Source organism: Arabidopsis lyrata (genome assembly GCF_000004255.2).
Source record: "Arabidopsis lyrata subsp. lyrata unplaced genomic scaffold ARALYscaffold_7, whole genome shotgun sequence".
Lineage (NCBI taxonomy): Eukaryota > Viridiplantae > Streptophyta > Magnoliopsida > Brassicales > Brassicaceae > Arabidopsis > Arabidopsis lyrata.
In genome coordinates this window covers 17,793,649-17,819,035 of record NW_003302549.1, presented here as the reverse complement: position 1 = coordinate 17,819,035, position 25,387 = coordinate 17,793,649, and the positions used below count along the sequence as shown (strand labels likewise).

Genomic DNA, 25,387 nt, shown 5'->3' with positions numbered 1-25,387 from the left:
GTTCCCTTAGTCAAGAGTGTGTTTTGCTTGATTGAGGTGTGCGTGCCTTTTGACATGAAAGTATTGATGTTATGTCGATGATTTGGTGCTTAAGACTATGCCTCGTAATCGCCATCCGGCATGCTCTTCAACAAGCCTTCACCATGGGGTTGCAAGCAATCGGAAATTCCACAAAAGAACTCCACGATATCCTAATCATATTTTATAATTTTTGCATAAGCTTTAAGTTTATTTCTACAGAGAAAAATCGCGAAGTAAATGCTTTTACTAAACTTTCAATTAAAATTTTAAAAGGCGGACTTTTCAACGAAAGGTTAAAAATATAGAAACGCTTTCTCACATTTGTCATTTCAATAAATAATAAGACGCCTCCCAATTCCATAATTGTTTCTGTAGCATATTTTGGTTTCTTCAGCCCACCAACCAACCCACTCGACGGAGTCTCCAACGCCTTCCTCACCAACTTCTGATTCAGATCTCCACGATGCAAAGCTCCGCCGTATTTTCCCTCTCTCCGTCGCTCCCTCTCCTAAAACCACGGCGGCTCTCTCTCCGCCACCATTCCCTAACCACCGCTTCAAGCGATCTAAACATTTCTCCAAATGTTGTCTCTATTCCTTCTTTATCTCGTCGATCTTGGCGTCTCGCTTCATCTGATTCGCCTCTCCGAGCTTGGTCCGGTGTTCCTTCGTCGATCTCTCACTCTCTCGACACGAATCGTTTCAAAACCGCCGCTACTGCAGTTCCTGAAAGTGCTGAGGAAGGAGATAACAGTGGGAAATTGACGAAGATTTTAGAACTTGGCTTGTTGTTTGCTATGTGGTACCTTTTCAATATCTACTTCAACATCTACAATAAACAGGTACAAGCCTTTCCTTCTTTTGCTTATTGTATCTGTCCCCAATGTTTTCGTTTTCTCTACATGCTTAGTCTAGTCCACTGTTTTCTCTGTTTTGAATCAATGGAGAACTCAGAAATTTGATTATAGCTTATAGTTATAGGATACTGTTGAGAGATTCGTCTCGCTGATTCCCAAAATTTTAGTTTTCATTGTGTTTTGGCAAATTGTTATAAGTTCATCATTTTGATATATTGAAGTAACCTTAATGATTTAGATTCATCTTTGTGTTCAATTGTGTTTTGATTAGCTTTGATTAGAATGAAGAATTCAGAAATTTGTGATATCTTACAGTCATAGGATACTGTAGAAAGATTCATCCCGTTGATTCTGAAAATTTTCGTGTTTTCGCTAATTGTGATAAGTTCATAATTCTGATATATGGAACTAACTTTCTCAGAATGTAAAGGTTTAGATTCATCTTTGTGTTCAATCATGTTTTGATTATGATGAAGAATTCAGAAATTTGATTATATCTTATACAGGAGAGAGATGTGTTTCGCTGATTTTATTGCTTGATTTTGAGAGAACCAATAGTTGTTTCTTGTTTCTTCTTATTCTTGCAGGTTTTGAAAGCTCTACACGCTCCAATGACTGTCACTTTGGTTCAGTTTGCAGTCGGTAGTGTGCTCATTACTATCATGTGGGTTCTTAACCTGTACAAGAGACCGAAGATCAGTGGTGCTCAGGTGTGTTTTTATTTAAGCTGTAAATTCGCTTAAAAGCTACTTGTTCTGGAGATGTGTCACTCACTCTGATATGTTTTCCTTGATAGCTAGCTGCCATCTTGCCGCTTGCCGTTGTGCACACACTTGGTAATCTGTTTACGAACATGAGTCTTGGGAAAGTTTCTGTTTCCTTTACTCACACAATTAAAGCTATGGAGCCTTTCTTCTCTGTGTTGTTGTCTGCTATGTTTCTCGGAGAGGTGAGCTCTTTTTTTTATTTGTGTTTTTCTTTGACATCTCGGAGTTGATTGATGCACTCATGCCTATTGTCTTCCTGTCTGGACTAAGTTGCTATGAGTTTCTTGTTTCTAACGGCCTATGTATGATACTCTATAGTCATTGCCTTTGTTTTGTTTTTGTAAAGCCTAATTTATTTACTAACTTCTTCTCAGACGCCTACTCCATGGGTACTCGGTGCCATTGTACCAATTGTTGGTGGAGTTGCACTTGCTTCAATTTCGGAGGTCTCATTTAACTGGTCAGTTTGTCGACATTTAAGTTGGTGATTGTCTAGTCTTCTGATAACTTTCATGTATTTACTAAGTTTATTTGTTTTTTGGCAGGGCTGGATTTTTGAGTGCAATGGCATCAAACTTGACTAACCAATCCCGTAATGTGCTGAGTAAGAAAGTCATGGTTAAGAAAGATGTAAGTTTCCTGTGCCTGAATCAAATTTTCACTTGATGTGTTATGGAATAAATTAACTAAAACTTGATTGTGTTTCTCGGCAGGATTCTCTGGACAACATCACTCTCTTCTCAATTATAACATTGATGTCTCTCGTTCTGATGGCTCCTGTGACTTTCTTTACGGAAGGCATCAAGTTCACTCCTTCATACATTCAATCTGCTGTGAGTTTATTATATACCAAACTATTTTTTTGTATCCTTCACAAATATTTAACAACCCATCTCGGTTTTGCAGGGTGTGAATGTTCAACAAATATATACAAAGTCTCTTATTGCTGCACTCTGCTTCCACGCATACCAGCAGGTAAGGCTTTTTTTTTTTCTCTTAATGACTTTGTTGCTTCACTTGAGCATATAAAGATTGAATTGACTTTTGGGAAATGCGGAAAATACAGGTGTCGTACATGATATTGGCGAGAGTATCACCGGTTACACATTCTGTTGGAAACTGTGTGAAACGTGTTGTGGTTATTGTGAGCTCTGTCATCTTCTTCAAGACACCCGTCTCGCCTGTTAATGCTTTTGGTAATATACAGTCTTATTCTCGGCTTCTGTGAATACACAATCTTTTGGTGCTCATTGTTGCTTATTTTTGTCTCTGCTGCAGGAACTGGGATCGCCCTTGCGGGTGTCTTCTTATACTCCAGAGTTAAGGGTATTAAGCCAAAGCCGAAGACTGCTTAAGCAAATATCTGCTAATACCTAATGTCCTATAACTCCCGCGCTTTGGATTTTTATACAATTTCTTGAGCTGAAGTTTTCAGATAGATGGTTTTATTCTTTTGCGGGTTGTTCACGAAGTTTCATTATCGCTTTCTAAGTTTTTTGCTGCAGCCATGGGTTCTCTTAGAGTTTGTTATAAGTTCTCTTCTGTGCCTAGACAAATGCTAAACTCTTAAATTTCTTACAGTTTTCCAAGAATAACTTGTCAACACATTTTCATTGGTGCTTTTAGTTTACACGTTTAAGGTTTATTAGGAGCACGTGAATTGTTCCTTTTGATATGGTGATAAAAAGTATTAAGTATTTGGGAATACCTCTTGATTTGCACCGATTTAGTAGTTTGCACGAGTTGTTATCTACAGTTCAATGCCTCTAAGAAATATGGATGTAGAGGCACTAGATTTTTTTTGGCTCTAGTTTTAGGATGTTGCAGACTATTAAATGTATCAGTAACTTATGCACTAACTAACACAGGTTGTGCCACAAATACAATCAACTATTGTCTTTCTATTTGACACAACATTTATGGTGGACCATCATTCATTAGATATGATTTTTCATATTTGATCGCGGTTTCTTTCTTGTTTTATGTCTACTTGAATGAAGAAAAAGTTATGTGCATGCAAATCAATTGGATTCGTTGGATATTACATTTTTGTTTTGGTTTCGTCTGTTGAACTTATTTTTCGGTACTAATGTTGAAAAACAGAAAAATGTTGGGTCACATTGAGAGATAGAAACCGAGGGTTACAGTGTTGGTCACATAACTTATGTTAGTTTGTGTATGTCACCATGCAAATTAAAATACTTTGTGTAAATATAGATATATTAATTTTATGGGGGTGGCCATGTGATCGGTTATACTTAGGGGAACAATCATTTTCTCGTAGAGGAAACAAAGAAATGATAAAATGGAATGGAAAGTGAATGTTGAACAAAAAATGGAAAGGAGAGATGACGAGAGCAGTAGAAGAAGAAAGAGAAAAGCTCGAGGCATTTTTTTGTGTGTTGTAGAAATTTGGCTTTCTTATTAAGCAAAAACTAAGAGTTTTTTTTCTTTCCTGTTTAAAATTGTGGTTAAAATTTTCTTTTCTAGAAAATAATGGGGAAAAACTCCAGAAAAACCCCAACTATTTAATATTTGTCAAAAAAACCTGAACTTTTTTCGTTGTTAGAAAAAAAACCCAAATTAATTTACCTTTGACAAAACAAACACGAACTATTTTTTCTTCTAATTTCTTCTCGTCTCCGTTACGACCGTTAACACCGTCGTAGACACCGTTACTATTTTTGGAAAAAATTCCTTAAAAAAACCTAAGTTATTTAATTTTGCCAAACAAATACCTGAATTATTTTTTTGTTGCTAGAAAATACACATATCAACATTTTCCTCATCTTCTTTATTTCATTAACAATGTAAGAGCAGGATTATAGGAGGTATCTTAGACATATCTTAAGGGAAAAAATTATTAAATTTAATGAATAGTTCAATCAAATGCTAAGATGTATATCTTATTTAAGATGTTGTTGATGAGTTTTAGATATGAGCACGTGTCTTGCTCTGATTAATTTGAAGAAACAACAAAGCCAAAAAAAAAAACCTTTCGTTTTTTTATTTCCCTCTCGACCTTTCTCTCTCTCTCTTTTCCTCGAAACCAAAACGGCGAAATCCTGCTCTGAGGCTGTTGATCCGACGAATTGAGAGGAGAAATGAGATGGAATTGCGTGTTTCATATAAATTGTATTTCATGTATGTTTTAATTTTTTTTAATTTGCAACAATTATTAAATTTTCTATAATTATAAATTTTATTTTTGTATTAATTTTTTTCTTTCTAAGAACCACATGTTAAGAACCTACCATTAATCACACAAAAATCTTAACCCAAAAATACTATATCTTAACTATCACTTTTACAAATATATTACTTAAATATTCTTAAGATTTATTTCTAAGATACTACCAATAATCATGCTCTAAGGTAGTTAGACCTCATAACTTTATGTAATCTCTTCAACCTCATACAAGTTCTTACTACTATTAGATTAATCGGTTTTTCAATTTTCCAATTAGAATAAAACTCACAATTAAATTTGTTGATTCCCCAATTTTCTAACTAGAACCAAAAAACACAATTAGATTAGTCATTTTTTTAAGCGTTGAGTTGGTTTGATTAAGCTAGCTTTAGCTTCAATTTTGGTGGATTTTGCTTGATTTGAGTTTTTTTTTTTCGAGTTTTATAGAGAATTTTTGAAGATCTACTAAGGTTTTTGAGGCTCTTATGAAATTTAGAGTTCCATTATTGATGATGTTCCAAAATTTGTAAAGTCTGAATAGATCCAAAAACAAATCTAATTGAGAAATCTGAAAATCGACTAATCTAATTGTATATTTTTGTTCTTAAATTTAATTGTCCTAAATAATAGTGAAAACTGAAAACTTGTATGAGGTTCAAGGGAACACATAAAGTTATTAGCTTTCACCACCTTACATTGTTCATGGAAGACAAAAAGAGAAGAAAAATGTTGATCTATGTAGTTTTCTGGCAACGAACAAATAATTTAGGTAGTTTTCTGGCAAAATTAAATAACTTGGGTTTTTTCCAAGAATTTTTCCAAAAAATAGTAACGGCGTCAACGACGGAGTTAACGCCCGTAACGGAGACGAGAGAAAATTGGAAAAAAAAAATAGTTTGTGTTTGTATTGTCAGCGGTAAATTAGTTTGGGTTTTTTTCCGACGACGAAAAAAGTTCAGATTTTTTCTGGCAAATATTAAATAGTTGAGGTTTTTTTGGGAATTTTCCCGAAAATAGTGTTTGTATTCGAAGCCGTAAAAATAAAGAAGCGTTGTACACACAGCTTCCAAAGCTTCTATCAATCAAATCCATAATGTTTTATATTATTTAATATTTTTACTAAGGGTGTGACTGATGTAAAAGAAAATAGAAGAATTAAGAAGAATTTTTTTTTTCTCATTTTAGGTAGGAGAAAATTTTTTTCCAAAACAAAAAAAATGCTTTGATAACAAAAACAATTGTTTGAATCTAGAAGAAAAAAAAATCTTCTACATTGCATACCAGTCACAGCTTATGTGTATAACTTTATAAATGTTATGATTTTAAATTGTAATATACTAGGGAGTAACCCGCGGTACAACGCCGGATGAATTGTTTTCCAAAATTTGTAATTTTTAAAATTTTATGATTATGTATTATATATAAAATTTTGCAAATTGTATCATTTTTTGACATTTATATATATTTTACAGTTTACAATTGCCATTAAGTAAAGGTATACCACGAGACAATTTTTGTTTTACAAAATTTTAACTAAATCAGCTTGATTCGATATGTCTAATATTAGTGGTGTTAAAAATAACAAAATGAGGATTTAACTCGTATTGAAGCTCCATGTTAATGATATTTTAAATTTCTATTAATGTTGATTCAAACTCGTCCTGTCATATAATCCCGTCCTGCAATATAAGTCGTCCCGTATTATTTTAATTTTTTATATGTTTTCAAATTTCATAATATTATAATTTTTTTATTGATTTGAATATATCAATTAAACGGTAGACAAACTTTTAAATTTTGATGCTTGTTAAGTTAAGCTTCATGTTTATTTAGATTTAGATAAATTTTGATTTTATTTATAATATGACTCTAAATCCTTGTTTAAACATTTTAGTCCCACATGAACATATATATTTTTCATTAATTTAGTAATATATGTCCGTTTTTAAAATTTTGAATCACAATATATGCAGAAAAAAATTAATATATTTTTTTAATTTTATATATTATATGATGATTTACAAAAGTTATAAGAAAGTCAAACAAAAATGATAAGGGAATCATAATTTAAAATCTAAACCAAATCTTCAAAATATCTATATTATTAATTATGGAATATTATATAGATAATTAAGGCAATATCCGACTGAAAGATTTCCGGGTTCTATATATGAATTTTGACCCGACCCACCAATGGCATTTCTTGTAAATACATTCCAACTCCAGGATTTATTTCAAAAATGTCTCCAAAAATGTATATATAGATGTAAATATTTATCATCGATTAGTATACTTCAAAAACTTTATGTTATTTCCATTAAATATATTTATGGTGCACAACCATAATCATCACCAGCTTGATCATTTGATAGGCCACAAGGCATAAAAAAGGGCCCTTTATATTAAAAAAAAAAAACGTTTACAAAAATATAGAACCAAATAAACAAGGTTTACAAAAAGAAAGCAACAAGGTTATTTTGCAAATTTTCTTCCAACAAATATAAATAAAATAGCCACAAAACAAAAAGTTTTCATGATGCTCTTCCTTCCTAGCTTTTTTTGTAACTTCGTGCTCTCCTATGTTTCTAAATCAATATAAAATTTAGATTTATTGGGCTAAAGTAAATAACCACCTAATTTTAGGCCAATAATAAAAAAGCTTTTGTCATGTTTTAAAATAAATACAAACATTTATGGGCCCCTTTTGATATTTTTTTTCTTCATACGAAAACTTCTTTTATATGGTGTATAATGCTAAACTAGATTTTAACCCGCGGTACACCGCGGGGCTATACTTTAAACAAAAGTTTGAAAATTATCTATAGATATAACCTATTGTTTTGTTTGGTTAAATATACTTACATATGTATATATTATATATATATTACCCCGCGATACTTCGGGTCGATTTTTTTATAACAATAATTTTTAAATTTTAAGTTGTATTTTTTTGTTAATATTATTTATTTTATTTAGTGTTTAAGATTATATAACTGTATTTGATTGTTAATCCTAGGATTTCACCCGTAGTATACCGTCCCGTATTAATATCGACCCTAACCCGTCCCACCATATAACCCGTCCCATGAAATTAAACATCATTTTGTTATAATTCTTTTTAATAATATTTTTATTTAAAAACATATACAATTCGAGTCAATTTATAAGTTTGCTTTAAAAAACATATAGTTTTAATGTTTTTATTATAATAAAGTAATAATATATAGATGTTGTTTACTATAGTTATAATCAAAACCAACTAAAAATCTAAGTTTAGTGTTGATTATGAATCATAGTTACGACCAAAAAAAAAATTAATCAAATACAATTAGTGTAAATTAACTAATTAAGAAAACAAACAGAAATATAACAAAACTTGCTTTAAAATCGTTAACAAAAAAAGGAAACATCATATTTAAGCAAGATCTTTGGAGCCAAAATCTTTTTTTCATATCTTTTATTTAATTTTCCAAATCTTAAGAATTAAATCTAGTGGCATTCCATTGTAAATAGTAGTGAAAGCCAGGATTTATTTCATAATTGTATTCAAAAATGTATATATAGATTTATAGTGTTAAGAGAGTTGTTTGTAATTTTCGGGTTGATAGAATATAATTTCTCTAATAAATAATGAAATCAAATCTAAACGATAAAATTTTTTTTTGTAAAGAACGCATTTGGATAGTAATTATTATATGTGCATGTATACTATTAAATAGGTATTAAAACGGAAATGTAGGATACTATTTAGATTTTTTATAGAAATTTCTTAAACTAATTAGATTCCAAGATTTGTTACGTGAGAGTAATTAGGGGGATCACATTAAATAATCAAAATTTTGAAAAGAAAGATGCGAGATTATTGCAAAAGATTAGAGCAAATATTTTTAATCCGGCGAATATATTTAATGTTTTACTTGGAGATGAGTAAATAATTTATTGATTTTAATTCTCTTGTTGTAGATATGGTTAGTAGGATTATCGTAAATGTTAAGTTGGTAGTAATTAAATGAGATTTGAGATCTCGGATGAGATATTTTTCAAAATATAGTCGAGTTAATATTGAGAGATTTGGGGAATAATTGGTTAGTAACTAATTGTTTAAAATATGGATCTTTAATTCAAAACGTGTAATCAATAATAACAACCATTTAATGTCTTTTTTTTTGTGCAAAATTAAAGGAAGATCCGTTTAAAACGATTTCGGGTCAAAAAATAAACAAAAACCCGACCCACCAGTGGCATTCCATTGTAAATACATTCCAACTCCAGGATTTATTTGCTAAAAGTCATCCAAAAATGTATATATAGATAGTAATTATTATATGTGCATGTATACTATTAAATAGGTATTAAAACGGAAATGTAGGATACTATTTAGATTTTTTATAGAAATTTCTTAAACTAATTAGATTTCAAGATTTGTTACGTGAGAGTAATTAGGGGAATCACATTAAATAATCGAAATTTTGAAAAGAAAGATGCGAGATTATTGCAAAAGATTAGAGCAAATATTTTTAATCCGGCGAATATATTTAATGTTTTACTTGGAGATGAGTAAATAATTTATTGATTTTAATTCTCTTGTTGTAGATATGGTTAGTAGGATTATCGTAAATGTTAAGTTGGTAGTAATTAAATGAGATTTGAGATCTCGGATGAGATATTTTTCAAAATATAGTCGAGTTAATATTGAGAGATTTGGGGAATAATTGGTTAGTAACTAATTGTTTGAAATATGGATCTTTAATTCAAAACGTGTAATCAATAATAACAACCATTTAATGTCTTTTTTTTTGTGCAAAATTAAAGGAAGATCCGTTTAAAACGATTTCGGGTCAAAAAATAAACAAAAACCCGACCCACCAGTGGCATTCCATTGTAAATACATTCCAACTCCAGGATTTATTTGCTAAAAGTCATCCAAAAATGTATATATAGATTTATTCAATATCTTCATTTTTCACTTTTTAACATTCCACATAATTTTCTCTTTCTTCCACATAATAATTCAACACTCTACCTAATTTTTAAACACTGCAATGATTTCGTTTAATAAAATCTAACGGTCCACCCCACTTTTTTTTATTTCATTTTCTTATTTTCTTATATATTTTTATTTTCGTGATTGCATATTAATAATAATTGTTGATAAAATTAAATTAAATTAAAAGTGACATAATTCTTAATAACTTTTTTAATTATTTTATGTTCATAACTAGATTATTTCAAATAATAATAAAAAAAAAATTATTATTACAAAAACTTCGAATACAATACGATACAAGCACACAACACAATTAATAATAAACAAGATTGGAGAATAAAAACACCTAGAGTAGAACTGGTGTTTTTCTATGAGTCCAAATGAAATGAACCAAGTCATTATTTATAAAGCTTAAAAGTTATGAATTTTCATACAAAAAGCTTTTTAAGAAAATTGTTTGTTATATAATAATTGATCTTAAATAGATAGGATGAGATAAAAATCTCAATTATTTCAACCGCCAATAAGAATATAACAAGTGTCATCATCTTAATAATTTATTTTTTATTTGGAAAAAAACAAAACAAAATGTAGATGCTTCATGCGCAGCGCGCGTGTGAATAGATAGGATGAGATAAAAATCTCAATTATTTCAACCGCCAATAAGAATATAACAAGTGTCATCATCTTAATAATTTATTTTTTATTTGGAAAAAACAAAACAAAATGTAGATGCTTCATGCGCAGCGCGCATATGAAAAGTTTCAACCTTTCCGTATCCACGTTACTTTTTCTCCATTTTCAACATTCCATTACTATTACTAAAGAGTTGAATTTTTCAACACCTCCTATATATAATGGGAGACTTGTCTTTCTATCTAGGGTATCCACATCATCATCCAAGTCATCCTATTTTAATTTTGTGTGGGCTCCACATATTTTATTTATTAAAACAAAAACATTGAAACTATAATTAATTCACACATTTTATAATTTATATTAAATAGAGATTGGATAAATATAAAATTAGATAATCGTATCTTAACATATAATGAGTAAATATTCTAAATGACAAGAGATATGAAAAACTAACTTATCACATATTTCTCTATATTTTAGTGATAAAACAATCATTTTTGAAAGTTACATTATTTAGTACAATAAAAAAAGACTTAAAAAAATACAAAATCTAAGGTTTTTACTGAAAATAAAAAGTAATTTATTTCTGAAAACTACACTTTTAAAATTAAAAATATATTTTTAATGTTAAAGTATCAATTCATGATACTGATTAAAAATAAGTAGGATTGAGTAGATATTATTATTTATAATCATAATATAATATAAATAGTTACATTAATAAAAATTTTAATATTATCAGTGTTTTCTAAATTAACAAATGGTGAGTTTTTTAGAAAAAATCAAATGAATACCTAAAAAAGAAAAACTAAATATTAGTCAGTGTTTATGAAGTTTTAACATGGATCGAAAAAGTTTAAAGTGATTTGAAATAAATCAAAAAATATCCTAAAAATCATAAATAAAAATAAAATAATCCAATCGAATAAGAAACTGTGTAGTAATAATATTTGCAAATGCTATTTGGAAAATAGAATAATAATAGGATATTGAAGAGTTTTTAATTAGAAGTAAAAGTTGAGGATTAAAAAAAAATATTTTAAAATTAGAATGATTTATATGAATTCGTAAGTTACAAATTTTACGAAAATCAACATTAAGAATGCTATATAGAATCATAATATATGTCAAATTATATACGATAATTTATTTTTTGTATTTTTCAAATGGTCAAGATAAAGTGCAAAATTTGATGTTGAAATCCGATGTTTGTAGGAATGAGTCCATATATGAGTATATTATATGCGAGCCAATATAAGATGGAAAGCGAGTAGATGGAGGGAGATGATGAGTGAATCATAGAAGATAACAAGACAAAATTGTAATAAAAAGTGTGAAAAATATTTACTATTATGGAAAGATAATGAAAACAAGTAAAGTAAAATCTATTAAAATTCAAATAATTCAAAGAATCGCATTGATAAAAAAAAACTTAAACTAAAATCCTGCGCAACGCGGAGGTACATAATCATGTGCAAGTAATCTTACAAAAAAATAAATTCTGGTATCCTTAGTTTGTGGGCCCCTTGTCATTGCACTGTTTGCCCTCTTAGTTAAGCTGTCACTGACCATAATTTTAATCGCACTAAAATTTTGTTAACTTAATCTTTCATTTTTAAAAAATTCTTCTTTAAACCATTAGATCTCAATAATTATTTAACATAACTTTTTGTATGCATAATCTATACTAGTATTTTTGCAGTCACTTTTGAGTCGGGTGGGTAAAATTATTCTCGGATACATTTGATACCCGACCCGTTTACAAATTTTGGTCATAGAAAGTATGTTGGGTCGGATTATATTTAACCCAACTCATACACCGGATATTCCATATTAAATAATTTAGATATTTAGAAGATTTGATTAAAATTTAGAATTATGATTCTGCTGTCATCTTTGTTTGATTTGCTTTTAACTGTTTTGAATCATCATATAATACATAAAGTAAAAAAAACAATCAATTTTTCTCTGCATATATATACTGTGATTTGAAATTTTAAAAACGGACATATATTATCCAATTGACGAAAATATGTGTTCAACGTTCTACATCGATTAAAATATTTAGACAATGATTCAGAATCATATCCTAAATAAGATCAACATCAATAAATAAATGAGTTTTTTGGCCGGACGGATTTGGTGGGATGGGTTTTTGAATCAACAATAATAAAAAAATTAAAATACCATTAATCTGCCGCTTCAATACGGATTAAATCTTTAATTTTTTTTAATACCACTAATATTAGGCATATTAAATGAATCTCATTTAGAAAAGATTGTATAAAACCAAAAATTGTCCCGTGGTATAATATTACTTAATAACAATTGTAAACTATAAAATATAAATATCTTAGTAAATGATACAATTTGCAAACTTTTATATATAATAAATAATCGTTAAATTTTAAAAATTACTACTTTTAGAAAATAAATCACGGGACGGGTTAAGAAGTTATAGGACGGGTTATATTTCGGAACGAATTTATATGGTAGACGAGTTTGAATCAATATTTATAAAATTTTAAAATATCATTAACATGCCGCTTTAATACAGATTAAATCTTCAGTTTATTAAAATATAGATGACTTAGAGAATCATATGATTTGTAAACTTTTATATATAATAAATAATCATAAAATTTTATAATAAAAACAAATCACGGGACGAGTTAAAAAATTATGGAACGGGTTATCTTTCGGAACGGATTTATATGACGGACGAATTTGAATCAATATTTATAAATATTATTAACATGCCGCTTTAATACGGGTTAAATCTTCAGTTTATTAACAATTATCTCGTGGACTCGTGGTATACCGTTACTTAATAACAATTGTAAACTATAATATAAATAAATATTTTATAAGGATAAAATTTACAAAATATTTTTATACTAACTTTAAAAATAAATCATCCGGTGCAATATTTAATATAAATCTAGTAAAATCTAGTAATTTAATATAAAATCATTCTTCCATTTATGCAATGTTTCTTGTTCTTTGAATCTTTTATATTTTGTTTTACCAAATTCGTTGATGATCAAAAGTCACAATCTTGATGTTAGCAGAGTGACTTTTATACATCTAAATATTTATTAAACAAACAATTACGTATTGATCGCACAATTTGTATTTAGCGCTTAAAAAGTTAATAATCTGATATACTGTTAACCTAAAAAAATCTCTTGAAGACAATAAAGATACTCGTTTCTATCGATTCGATAGGTGAATTTCTGAAGAAAAAATTGAAACCTGGTCATAAAATGTGTAAAATCCTTTAAAATAAGATATTTGTTTTGGTAAATAATCTATTTCTTATAATTGTAAAATGGGTAAATTGAATCGGACCATGTTGATTGTTAAGTTTTATGATAAACGTCTTAAGTGATATAAATATGATCTAAAAACAACTATAAACTCTATTTAATAAACTTTGTCAATGTGTTAATATAACCTAATGTTTTGTTCTTTTTTTCATTATTTTTGTTTGTGCAAAGTAACTTGATGTATATTAATTGTTTTGTTATGATTGGTTTGTCTCTTCAATGATGTGTCACTATTGGAGCTTATGTGTATTAATTGTTTTTTTGATTGGTTTATCTTTTTAATGATATGTCAGCTTCTTATAACATAAAATGACTGATGTGTCAATGTTAAAGAGACTTATTTTGTTTTAATTGTAAAATAATTATAAATTTAAAGTTTACATTTAGATATTTGATAAACTCCATATAATAAATTTGTCAATGTGTCGATATAGATGTTTTCTTTTGTGTGTGCCCAGTGCAATGTATTACTGATGTATACTAATTGTTTGTTTTTATTAGGCCTGGGAATTTTGTCCGAACCGATTTGTCCGAACCAAACCGAGGTTTGGGCAAATCGGTTCGGTTTCTCTTAATTAAGTGTAACCGATCGGAATGGTTTCAATTTTGGATCGGTTAACCGAGATTTTCGGTTCGGTTCGTCCGAACCGACCGGTTAACCGAAAAAAAAAAAAAAACCCTAACCTAATACTTAGCCGTCATTACCCATCTACAATTCTTTTTTGATTCACCTTCTCTTGAATCTTCTGCGATTCATCATCACCATCATCGTCTTCTTCTCTGATTAGTTTGTTTCTTCTTTGATTCATCATCTTCTTCTTCGCTTTATCTTATCATCTTCTTCTTTGATTACTCATCCTCTTTTCGATTCGTCATCTTTTCGATTCGTCATCTTCTCCTTCGATTAGGACCATCATCATCATTTTATATACTGCGATCTTCATCCTTTAGATCTCGTCGTCGATGTGTTTCCAGTCTCCACGACTCCACTCCTAGATTCACCCTTCTATCGTTTTCTCTCTCTCACGGCAAACCTCAGGTTCTTTTTTTTTTTTTTTGTGTGGGCCAAAGACCAATTTTTACAAAGCCCAAATCAAATGGCCCAAAAATTATAAACCGAATAACCGAAGTGCAAAACCCGAAATAACCGTGTCCGAACCGAACCGAAATTGTTAGTCGGTTAGTTCGGTACAGATTTCATTTTCCGAATAACCCGAAAAACCGACTAACCGAAACTGAAAAAACCGATCGGCTCAAAGTCGCAGGCCTAGTTTTTATTATTGGTTTGTCTCTTTAATGATTTGTTAGGCTGATATGTCACTTATAGAGCTGATGTGTATGTATTGTTTTGTTTTGATTGGTTTATCTTTTTAGTGATGTGTGAGTTTTTTTTAACACAAAATGGCTTATGTGTCAATACAGTAGAGACTTATTTTTATTTTTTAGTTTTTTGGTAAGGAGAAACTTATTTTGTTTTAATTGTATTGATAACATGCTATATTTTTATTTTTTGATAATTCTCTTACATTAAAAAATTATGACTATATATATAGTCAAACTATTAATTTAATAGAATTATCACAATGTTATCACATAAAAATATAGCATATATATTAAGATGGGTAATAAATCCTTTAATTTATCACTAAATTTAGTAGGTACTGATCTTCAAATTATATTCAAAAGATTCTCTATTTTTAATTTCTTGATATTTTCGAAACTATATCCATTTTTTTAAAAAGTAGACTGATCTAACTAACATTTTTAAGTTAATTTTTTTGTACATAACACGGATCGAACATCATTTAGTAAATGAATATTTTTTTACCTAAAGTCACACATTGTACATACCTAACCTAATGATACATGACCAAAATTAGAAGATCAGGAATCGTTATATTATGAAAATATCCAGTTACATTCGCTGAATACTTTAATGAAGAATCTATGATTTAATTAAAGAAGAAGAAAATATGTTAGAATTAAGAGATAAAATAACATGGAGATATACAAGAAAACCATAAACGCGTCCATATGAATGAATGGTATACACTCCTCGTGAGGAAAAAAATATGTGCATAAAAATGAGAAAATCTTCACTTTTATTGTTTCTTATTTGTCAGATTCTCTGAACACAAATGATATAATTTGCAGATAACTTACTCAAAACGTAAGAATTCACTATTTATTATTAGTTATTGACCACCATCTCATTAACATATTATAAATATGAACTTATTAGATTGTCAAAAGTAAAACCTCACCATTCACTTAAACTTCAAATAAAGACAATGGCCTCTTTATTCTCTTCAGTTCTCTTGTCTCTTTGTATACTCTCTTCACCTTTTCTCTCAAACGCAAACGCCAAATCAAAACTAGGCTTCACCGCCGATCTGATCCACCGTGATTCTCCTAAATCGCCATTCTATAACCCGACGGAAACCTCTTCCCAGCGTTTGAGAAACGCTATCCACCGATCCGTTAGCCGTGTTTTCCATTTCACTGATATCTCTCAAAAGGATGCATCGGATAACGCACCACAAATTGATCTCACCTCAAATAGCGGTGAATATCTAATGAACATATCTCTTGGAACACCTCCTTTCCCGATCATGGCGATCGCTGACACCGGAAGTGATCTCCTGTGGACGCAGTGCAAACCCTGTGATGATTGTTACACTCAAGTTGATCCTCTCTTTGACCCTAAAGCGTCTTCCACATACAAAGACGTTTCTTGCTCCTCAAGCCAATGTACTGCCCTAGAAAATCAAGCCTCTTGTTCCACAGAAGACAACACTTGCTCTTACTCAACGTCTTACGGGGATCGCTCATACACAAAGGGTAACATCGCCGTGGATACCTTAACGCTCGGCTCCACCGATACCCGCCCGGTGCAGCTTAAGAATATTATTATTGGTTGTGGTCACAACAACGCTGGAACGTTTAACAAGAAGGGCTCTGGAATCGTCGGACTAGGTGGTGGTGCGGTTTCGCTCATCACGCAACTTGGCGACTCCATCGACGGTAAATTCTCATACTGCTTGGTTCCTCTAACTTCTGAAAATGATCGAACGAGCAAAATCAACTTCGGAACCAATGCTGTTGTGTCGGGAACAGGAGTTGTCTCAACTCCTTTGATCGCGAAGTCTCAAGAGACTTTCTATTATCTAACCCTAAAATCTATTAGCGTGGGAAGCAAGGAAGTCCAATACCCTGGCTCAGATTCTGGAAGTGGCGAGGGAAACATCATCATTGATTCGGGCACAACCCTAACGTTGTTACCCACCGAATTTTACTCCGAGCTCGAGGATGCGGTGGCTTCCTCAATCGATGCTGAGAAGAAACAAGATCCACAAACCGGTTTGAGTCTGTGTTATAGTGCAACCGGGGATCTGAAAGTTCCAGCCATTACTATGCATTTCGATGGAGCAGATGTGAATCTGAAACCCTCCAATTGCTTTGTACAAATCTCGGAGGATTTGGTTTGCTTTGCCTTCCGCGGGAGCCCGAGTTTCTCCATATACGGGAACGTGGCACAAATGAACTTTCTTGTTGGATACGACACTGTTTCCAAAACGGTGTCATTTAAGCCAACAGATTGTGCAAAGATGTAGATGGTTGAACACTGTTTCTGTTTTTCACAAATATGTTTTCAATGATAATAATGGCTGATTTAATTTCAGCCTTAGTTCTTTTGAATTTTTTGATTCGCATGTAGTAGTGTTTCGTCAAATCTTCATAATCTTTAATTCTTATTCAAAATTACTTTTAAGGATTTATATTGTTCCTACTATTATATTTTGATGTGTTCTATATTTGACTATATTCAATGGGATTATAGATAAATATTTTGATAATATTCAACTATTATTTTATAATACAATTAGTTTTCTTTATAATTTTCTTATAAGAAATCAATATATTTTATATGAATGTATATTTTTAAATTAGTTTTTATTAATCTGTATATTTTGGAAGAAAATGAAATTCTCATTTCCATATTGATATTATACATTTTAAATTAAGTGATAAAATTGGGATATGTTTAATTTAAAATTTTCTTTGCGTTTTATATTTTTTGATTTATTAAAGAAATTTGAAATCAAAATATAATATAAGAACATTTTTTTAACATAAAAGAAACTATAATTATCTAAAAAAATTCCGTTTATATGGTGCCGTTTGTATTTATTTAATTTTCAGGATAACTCGATGTGCTCATCTTTCATGGATATTATGAGATTCTCTAATGGACTTTGTTTCTGACCAATTCATCTAAATTGGTGACGGGAAGTCTTCAAACGCTTCAAAGCTGTCCAATTGCTGTGAAACTTCAATTTGCATGCCAAAATTAGATCATGAATCATAAAAATCCAGCTGTAGATAAACATAACAATGAGATCTACGTACCAAACCATAAACACGTCCATATGAATGAATTGTATACTCCTGGTCAAGAAAATAAAAGGAAAAAAACATATGCATTAAAATGAGAAAATCTCCACTTTTATTGTTTCTTATTTGTCAGATTCTGTAAACGTAAATAATACAATTTGTAGATAATTTTCTAAAAACGTAAGAATGTCATCATGTATAACCTTATCTAATATACCTTATAAATATTACTCATCAGATTGTCAAAAGTAAAAACTCACCATTCACTTAAACTAAAAATCAAGAAAATGGTCTCTCTATTCACTTCAGTTCTCTTGTCTCTATGTTTATTCTCTTCACATATTCTCTCAAACGTAAACGCCAAACCAAAACTAGGCTTCACCACCGATCTGATCCACCGTGATTCTCCTAAATCGCCATTCTATAACCCGGCGGAAACCCCTTCCCAGCGTATAAGAAACGCTATCCACCGATCATTTAACCGTGTTTCCCATTTCACTGATCTCTCTGAAATGGATGCATCACTTAACTCACCACAAACTGATATCACCCCATGTGGCGGTGAATATCTCATGAACCTATCCCTTGGAACACCTCCTTCCCCGATCATGGCGGTCGCTGACACTGGAAGTAATCTCATCTGGACGCAGTGCAAACCCTGTGATGATTGTTACACTCAAGTTGATCCTCTCTTTGACCCTAAAGCGTCTTCCACATACAAAGACGTTTCTTGCTCCTCAAGCCAATGTACTGCCCTAGAAAATCAAGCCTCTTGTTCCACAGAAGATAAAACTTGCTCTTACCTTGTGTCTTACGCGGATGGCTCATACACAATGGGTAAGTTCGCTGTGGATACCTTAACACTCGGCTCCACCGATAACCGCCCGGTGCAGCTTAAGAATATTATCATCGGTTGTGGTCAGAACAACGCTGTAACATTTAGAAACAAGAGCTCTGGAGTCGTTGGACTTGGTGGTGGTGCAGTTTCGCTCATTAAGCAACTCGGAGACTCCATCGACGGTAAATTCTCATACTGCTTGGTACCTGAAAATGATCAAACGAGCAAGATCAACTTCGGAACTAATGCCGTTGTGTCGGGACCGGGAACTGTCTCAACTCCCTTGGTCGTGAAGTCTCGAGATACCTTCTATTATCTAACCCTAAAATCTATTAGCGTGGGAAGCAAGAATATGCAAACCCCAGACTCAAATATCAAGGGAAACATGGTCATCGATTCGGGCACAACTCTAACGCTTTTACCAGTGAAATATTATATCGAGATTGAGAATGCTGTTGCGTCCTTAATCAATGCAGATAAGTCGAAAGATGAAAGAATCGGTTCGAGTCTGTGTTACAATGCAACCGCAGATCTGAATATCCCAGTCATTACTATGCATTTCGAAGGAGCAGATGTGAAGCTTTATCCCTATAATTCATTTTTCAAAGTCACAGAAGATTTGGTTTGCTTGGCCTTTGGCATGAGTTTTTATAGGAATGGGATATACGGGAATGTGGCGCAGAAGAACTTTCTTGTTGGATACGACACTGCTTCCAAAACAATGTCATTTAAACCAACGGATTGTGCAAAGATGTAGATGGTTCATCTCAGCATGTGGCTAATTTCCTTTTTCAAAAGTATGTTTTCAATTATCATTATGGCTGATTTCATTTTAGCCTTAAGTAGTTATTTGAATTTCTTTTGTTTCATTCCCTCAGGCAGGACCATAGCATGTAATAGAATCGCCTTTCATAGGCGAGTAAGTTTGCACCTTTGTTTCCAAAAATCCTTTTATCAACTAAGTTTCGATAAATATTTATTGTCTATCTCAACACTCTCTTTAGTTTATAATCATCTCTACCGTGGAAACAAAACTGAGAAGTCAATTCCATTATTTTATTCGAAATTTGTCTTTTTTACTACCGAAATTTGTTAGAAATACTACTTTTTTTTTTTTTTATTGAAATGTTAAATTCATTTATTGATCAACAAAAAAAGAAAAATCTGTACAAAATGGTTGGTAAAGCTTGGTTTAGTTGGAGCAAGTGTTATAACCCAAAACAAAACTATACACAGATACATAATTCTTTTTTTTTTTTTGAATATAATTTTTTTTGAATAAAATGTTAAATTATATTTAAAAAAAAAAAAACTTTTTTCATCAGTATCCTTTTGAAATTTTGAAAAAGAAATAAAAGAGCACAAAATTGAGAAATAGAGTGGTTGAGAAAACAGAGCATTGAAAAGTGGTTGAGAGATTTTATCTAGCTTCTTAGGCTTGAGAGGCAAACCATGTTTGTAGAGCTTGGTCATAATGCATGTCACCTATTGATCGAATAACCGATAGTTGATTTCGAACATGCTTATCTATCCAATGGATTAGGGTTGTTGCCACAAATACATGATTCAAGAGAAGAAAGACAAATGAAAAACAGATTAAGAAAAACAGAACAAGGTAGAATTGTCTCTTCCAAGAAATACTACTATCTTTTATCTATTATATTAATTTTTAATTCTCTTTGGTTTATTTTGGAGCAATTGAAAAGATAGAAGAGTCATTTTTTTATCCCCAAGTGGTCCGAGGTTATACACTTAATCCAAATAAAAATTGTAAATATTCTATTGAAGAAAAGACCATCTAACGAGCAAATGAAGCGGATCCAGAAAAAGATGAAGAGCCAATCTCCCTTGAGGTCATTGAGATCTCTTACTCGAGAAAATAGAATATCTTAACATAGTATCCCTATTCATCCTAATCAACTTAGGGATTCGTCTAGTCGACTTCGAGCCTCTTTATAAGCCAATTTTTGTCCACAAGCAAACACACGTATATACAAAGAAAGAACATATTTTTTTTATATATCATGTTTGGCTACGCCTGTTGACTAATTAGATTGCTAGAAAAGTAGAAATACGTTTAAGATTACAAGTGATTTAAACATCAATCATATATATATTTTAAAAGATACTATTTTATAGAAAATAACACTGATTGTTACAGGACTGACCTTACGCACAAGAGAAACATAAAAGCTTATAGCATATGAGTTACAAGATCATAATGAAAAGAGAGGATAGATTCAGTAGCTAATGATGTTGGAAGTTGGCAAACCAGAGATAGAGATAAGTCTCATGTGTGGTGTTTGAGGTAATGATGGATGTTCTGTCCAAACCAGCAAGACGTCGTCGTAACAGTAGATGGATTTCCCTCTTTAGTTGAGTTTCAGTGTGAACTAAGGCCGAGTGTAGTCTTGAGTTGCACTCTCTCCAGATGAAATACACCAAAACATGGAATACTAGCTTACAAATGGCATTCAGTTTCCTATTTGTGGTAGGCTTCTTTATCCAATTTAAAAAGATAGTAAAGATTGGTGTAGGCTGAAGGACAAAGTGAGCAAAAAGATATATCCATTGAGCTTTGGTGTAGTTGCATAGGAAAAAGAGGTGATCCCTTGATTCGTCACCAGATTTACAGAGAAGACAAGTAGCCGGGACTGGAAGATTCCATCTCAATAATCTATCTCTAGTTGTTAGGCGGTCCTGGACCGTTAGCCAAGTAATAAAAGCTAGTTTTGGTATTTTTGCTTTGAAACAAACCTGAGAATGCCAGGGCATCAGAGGACCAAGAGGATGCAAGTGCTCCGAGAAGGTTTCTTGAGGGTGATCAATCATATAGTTGAAGTCTATGACATTGAAATAATCGATTATTGATGAACAATTGGTGACTAAAAAGATTGAACAAAAAAGATGACAGTGAACATTCGTAAGATTGTTGAATATTACTTCGCAGCTCACAATTTGGTGACTAAATTATTGATGAACAACACAAAACTCACAACATAACTCAAGGAAATTAATTAAAGCACCAATGTAAAAATACATAATAAAAGAGAAAGGCAAAACAAAAACAAAGCATAGAGTGGATTTGGGATAGATGATGAGTAGAAGCTTAGGTCATGGAATCAACGGTGAGGATGGTGCTAAGATTCATGGGATGCATGTATTCAGGAGAGCCATTGAGGATTTGTTGAGCAATGATTCTACTTGCTTTTTCTGATGGGTGAAAAGGATCCCAAAAGGCAAAGAGATCTCTGTTTGGGCAAAGATTTGATAATGGTGTGCATAGACCTATCCCATTGTAAGGCCCTTGTCCACAACAAGCCACCTTCGACGTGACGAAACCTGCCAAAGATTTGATCGTAAATCACTAAGTCAATTCGATGAGCGAGCATAAAAAAGAAACGACTATACGTAAAATCTATAATATTAATCTTAATTTTTTTTATTGAAAACATTGTGGCAACCAAAATCAACTTAAGTCTTTACAATAATTTTAAGACCGATATAACATGATGTTCAATCAAATATTACTCTGTTTTAGAATAATGTTATTATAATGAAAATTTTCCCCTCTTCATAAAAAGGAAAATACATAAAAATAGTTAAGAGGGACAAATTAAATAAGACCAAGTACCATATGCTTGTGGGTCGCTGATGAAGTCCATGTGCATTTGTTGAGTATTAGCGGCAATGAAGGCCGAAGATCCAACTTCGTTGTTGAGGTCTGTTATCATTTGAACTAGTTGTGGGTTGAATAGTGAAGCAGCTCGTTGTAGTTCAGTAGCACACTCGCCGTTGCGGCTACGTTGGGCCAGTTCGGCCGGGACGCAACCCATTGGCCCTGTTCCAGTCACCAACACACGTCGAGCACCCAAATCGTACATTTTCTACAAAACAATTTGAATTTGTATTTAAGAGATAATAAAGTTTCAACATATATGTTACTATTAATTCGATTTAGTCACTAGTGAAGGCGAAGTGTTGATGGAATTTAGAGGAGACAGTGAGAGATTTTCTATTTGGACATTTAATTTAAAAAAAAATAAAAAACTATTGTTCCCTTTTTTTTTGAAGTATCACTTGGGTAGATATGACTTGCCTAGTTTTAACCATAAATGTTTTCTACGAAATTCTCTACTTTCCATGACAAAAAATCTTCAAATTAGTTTAGTATATTCTTAATCTTAATCATGATTTGTATTCCTTAGAAATGAAATTTTGAAAAAGTTCATAGAATCACTAGTTGAATAAGCCATAAGATTTAGCTTGTAATTTGATTAACTAACCCGTAAGACTTTGCGGTATTCAGAGATGATAAAGACAACGTAGTCAGGAAGAGAGAATTGACGAGATCTTGCAGAGAAAGGGACCAAGTAGTAGTTGTTGACGAAGTCGTTTCCTCCAAGTGTTATTAGGACAAGAGCTCCGTTCACAAGCCGATTCATCTCTTCCTCTCCGACCAACCCACTCACTCGAACCTTGTACTGCTCGAAGTACTCCAGCTGCTTCGTGATCCTAATTATGTTCAGCTGCATTGAAATTTGTCAAAACACCTCTCAGCATCAAGATTTTAAGAATGCCGTTAACCGATGGTAATATTTATTCCGGTTGAACTTACAAACTGGATTCCGGTGTCGTTAAGGATTCCAATACCCGCGGAGGCGAAGTTAGCTCCCCTTAAGAGTTTGTCCTTCTTCAGCATTGGACTAAGGTACGGCATTGGAGACTCTTGACCCAAATGCTCACCTATAACAGATCATTATTATTATTATTATTATTATTATTATTATTATTAATGTAACTTTGGTAACGTTGGGGAATAAGAAAAAGCTTACTGATGAGATCTGGAATGTTAAGACCATTGGAGAAACGGCCGGTAGGACGGTGAGTTGGGAAATCGATACCATAAGGGTAATTATCGGCACGAGCAGTGGTAGCTAGAAAGTCATTGTTACCATTGTCGACGAGGGAATCTCCAAACACAAGGAAAGCCCTAGCATTTGCTTGCGGGACAAGTAAGCTCATCACTTGCAGAATGCAAAACCCTAGTAGTGCCAAATTAGTCACCGAGGTCGGCATTGTATATATATATTGAAAATGGTAATATCTTGAAAAATCAATGAATATGCTCTGTGAACTCTGTTTTGGTGTTTGCTCTGAGATGAGGATGTAGAAGAAAATCTGATTGTCTGTGTATATATAGGTGCATATGTAAAAAGTAATAGAGAGGAAAATGGGGGCATTAATGGAGGGGAGGTCTTCACCAGCTTTTACCTATTGGTGTTAGATTGATTTTAAAGTTAGACAACTCTAAATGTACTAGAGTTGTGATTTTGGTTGAGAATAAATAAGTGGTGGTAAAAGTTTTTTTTTTTTAAAATAAATAATGTGTTATATTTTTCATCCATATTAAATTATACAGTGCTTTTTTAATTTGCTATTTATAATAACTACTACACCTATTGACTGCATAAATAATTATTCATTCATTTACTAGAATTTTTCATTTATCAGCGTTTGCCTAATCCAGTCTCAAATTTTTGTAAGAAAATTTAATACTACAAAAATAGAAATTTCATATTACCTATATAGATGTTATTTATCAAATCAAAACGTTAGCTTGTGCATCGATCTATTGAATTGACTCACCCAAACAATGAGACTAACAAACTCAGAGAAACTAAGAAACATTCACCAATTTGTTATTTAAAACTTTCAAAAGGAATCTATTTGGAATTCCATCAAACATCACATATATTGCTAAAATTTTTGCATATCTGAGAATGTATGCAGTGCATAAATATTTAATACAAAATTATCATTGTAATAGTATACTAATTCAGCTACGGACATACAAATAATTAGAATATACAATTATATCTATATAATTATTTTAGCAAAATTATGAGGTAGCAAACCAAAACTCAGTAAATGTCATACATTTTTTAAAGTAGTTAAATAAAAAGTTAAAACTACTTTTGGGGGCGAGATTAAAAGACATGTTGCGGTAGACCAAGAGACACGGAAAGTTTAATTTCATGCCAATATTTTCATGCTCTTCAATTTTGGGTTTTAATGGGATAAAAAATTTGGTTGTAAAAGGGAAATACAGGTCCCTTTGGGAACAGGATAGAATTTATTTGAAGTACTTTGTCCAGATTTACTCACAGAGCCGCAGAGTTAGATTCTGACAATGACAATGACATTCAGGTTACTTTTTTCTTTATCCTGTTTTTTTCTTTGATAGTTGGAAGTTTTTGCAACCATCGGGAGAGAAATTGCGTGATTTGTTCAGGGGAAATTACGTCTAATGCTTAAAAAAAATCCACTAATTATTCAAAAGGTTTAGTGAACGAAATTTTTAC

At 31.6% G+C, this 25,387-nt stretch overlaps 4 protein-coding genes across 6 annotated transcripts; 3 read left to right on the top strand and 1 right to left on the bottom strand.

Moving 5' to 3' along the window:
* Nucleotides 1-305: 305 nt before the first annotated feature.
* Nucleotides 306-3,259, top strand: LOC9306475 (phosphoenolpyruvate/phosphate translocator 1, chloroplastic). 2 transcript variants are annotated; one of them, XM_002870358.2, is made up of 9 exons: nucleotides 306-862; nucleotides 1,465-1,587; nucleotides 1,674-1,826; nucleotides 2,019-2,104; nucleotides 2,190-2,274; nucleotides 2,358-2,477; nucleotides 2,551-2,619; nucleotides 2,711-2,840; nucleotides 2,923-3,259. In XM_002870358.2, exons 1-9 carry the CDS (start codon nucleotides 485-487, stop codon nucleotides 2,997-2,999), a joined length of 1,221 nt encoding a protein of 406 aa, XP_002870404.1. In that variant the 5' UTR covers nucleotides 306-484; the 3' UTR covers nucleotides 3,000-3,259. The 2 variants fall into 2 exon arrangements, with proteins under 2 accessions (XP_002870404.1, XP_020874622.1); XM_021018963.1 differs by having other exon boundaries at nucleotides 365-862; nucleotides 2,711-2,801; nucleotides 2,947-3,259.
* Nucleotides 3,260-15,890: 12,631 nt separating this feature from the next.
* LOC9306474 (aspartic proteinase CDR1) lies at nucleotides 15,891-17,560 on the top strand. Its single transcript, XM_002870357.2, has one exon. The coding sequence runs from the start codon at nucleotides 16,081-16,083 to the stop codon at nucleotides 17,401-17,403; it is 1,323 nt and encodes a 440-aa protein (XP_002870403.1). The 5' UTR covers nucleotides 15,891-16,080; the 3' UTR covers nucleotides 17,404-17,560.
* An 800-nt stretch (nucleotides 17,561-18,360) lies between these two features.
* Nucleotides 18,361-20,073, top strand: LOC9304469 (aspartic proteinase CDR1). Its single transcript, XM_002870356.2, has one exon. The coding sequence runs from the start codon at nucleotides 18,472-18,474 to the stop codon at nucleotides 19,777-19,779; it is 1,308 nt and encodes a 435-aa protein (XP_002870402.1). The 5' UTR covers nucleotides 18,361-18,471; the 3' UTR covers nucleotides 19,780-20,073.
* A 1,843-nt stretch (nucleotides 20,074-21,916) lies between these two features.
* On the bottom strand, nucleotides 21,917-24,257 carry LOC9306473 (GDSL esterase/lipase At5g33370). 2 transcript variants are annotated; one of them, XM_002868350.2, is made up of 5 exons: nucleotides 23,858-24,257; nucleotides 23,641-23,768; nucleotides 23,309-23,551; nucleotides 22,657-22,909; nucleotides 21,917-22,364 (listed from the first exon to the last, which is right to left on the bottom strand). In XM_002868350.2, the coding sequence occupies exons 1-5, from the start codon at nucleotides 24,099-24,101 to the stop codon at nucleotides 22,132-22,134; spliced, it is 1,101 nt and encodes a 366-aa protein (XP_002868396.1). In that variant the 5' UTR covers nucleotides 24,102-24,257; the 3' UTR covers nucleotides 21,917-22,131. The 2 variants fall into 2 exon arrangements, with proteins under 2 accessions (XP_002868396.1, XP_020875300.1); XM_021019641.1 differs by having other exon boundaries at nucleotides 22,223-22,347; nucleotides 23,858-24,205.
* Nucleotides 24,258-25,387: the final 1,130 nt, after the last annotated feature.

What these genes read in the sequence shown, in the direction of transcription:
- LOC9306475 (XM_002870358.2), top strand. Translation starts at nt 485, where the DNA reads ATGCAAAGCTCCGCCGTATTTTCCCTCTCTCCGTCGCTCCCTCTCCTA. An exon ending in TCAACATCTACAATAAACAG is followed by an intron (nt 863 to 1,464) that starts GTACAAGCCTTT and finishes TTATTCTTGCAG; the next exon opens with GTTTTGAAAGCTCTACACGC. An exon ending in CTGCTATGTTTCTCGGAGAG is followed by an intron (nt 1,827 to 2,018) that starts GTGAGCTCTTTT and finishes ACTTCTTCTCAG; the next exon opens with ACGCCTACTCCATGGGTACT.
- LOC9306474 (XM_002870357.2), top strand. Translation starts at nt 16,081, where the DNA reads ATGGCCTCTTTATTCTCTTCAGTTCTCTTGTCTCTTTGTATACTCTCT.
- LOC9304469 (XM_002870356.2), top strand. Translation starts at nt 18,472, where the DNA reads ATGGTCTCTCTATTCACTTCAGTTCTCTTGTCTCTATGTTTATTCTCT.
- LOC9306473 (XM_002868350.2), bottom strand. Translation starts at nt 24,101, where the DNA reads ATGCCGACCTCGGTGACTAATTTGGCACTACTAGGGTTTTGCATTCTG. An exon ending in ACGACACCGGAATCCAGTTT is followed by an intron (nt 23,552 to 23,640) that starts GTAAGTTCAACC and finishes ATTTCAATGCAG; the next exon opens with CTGAACATAATTAGGATCAC. An exon ending in AATACCGCAAAGTCTTACGG is followed by an intron (nt 22,910 to 23,308) that starts GTTAGTTAATCA and finishes ATTGTTTTGTAG; the next exon opens with AAAATGTACGATTTGGGTGC.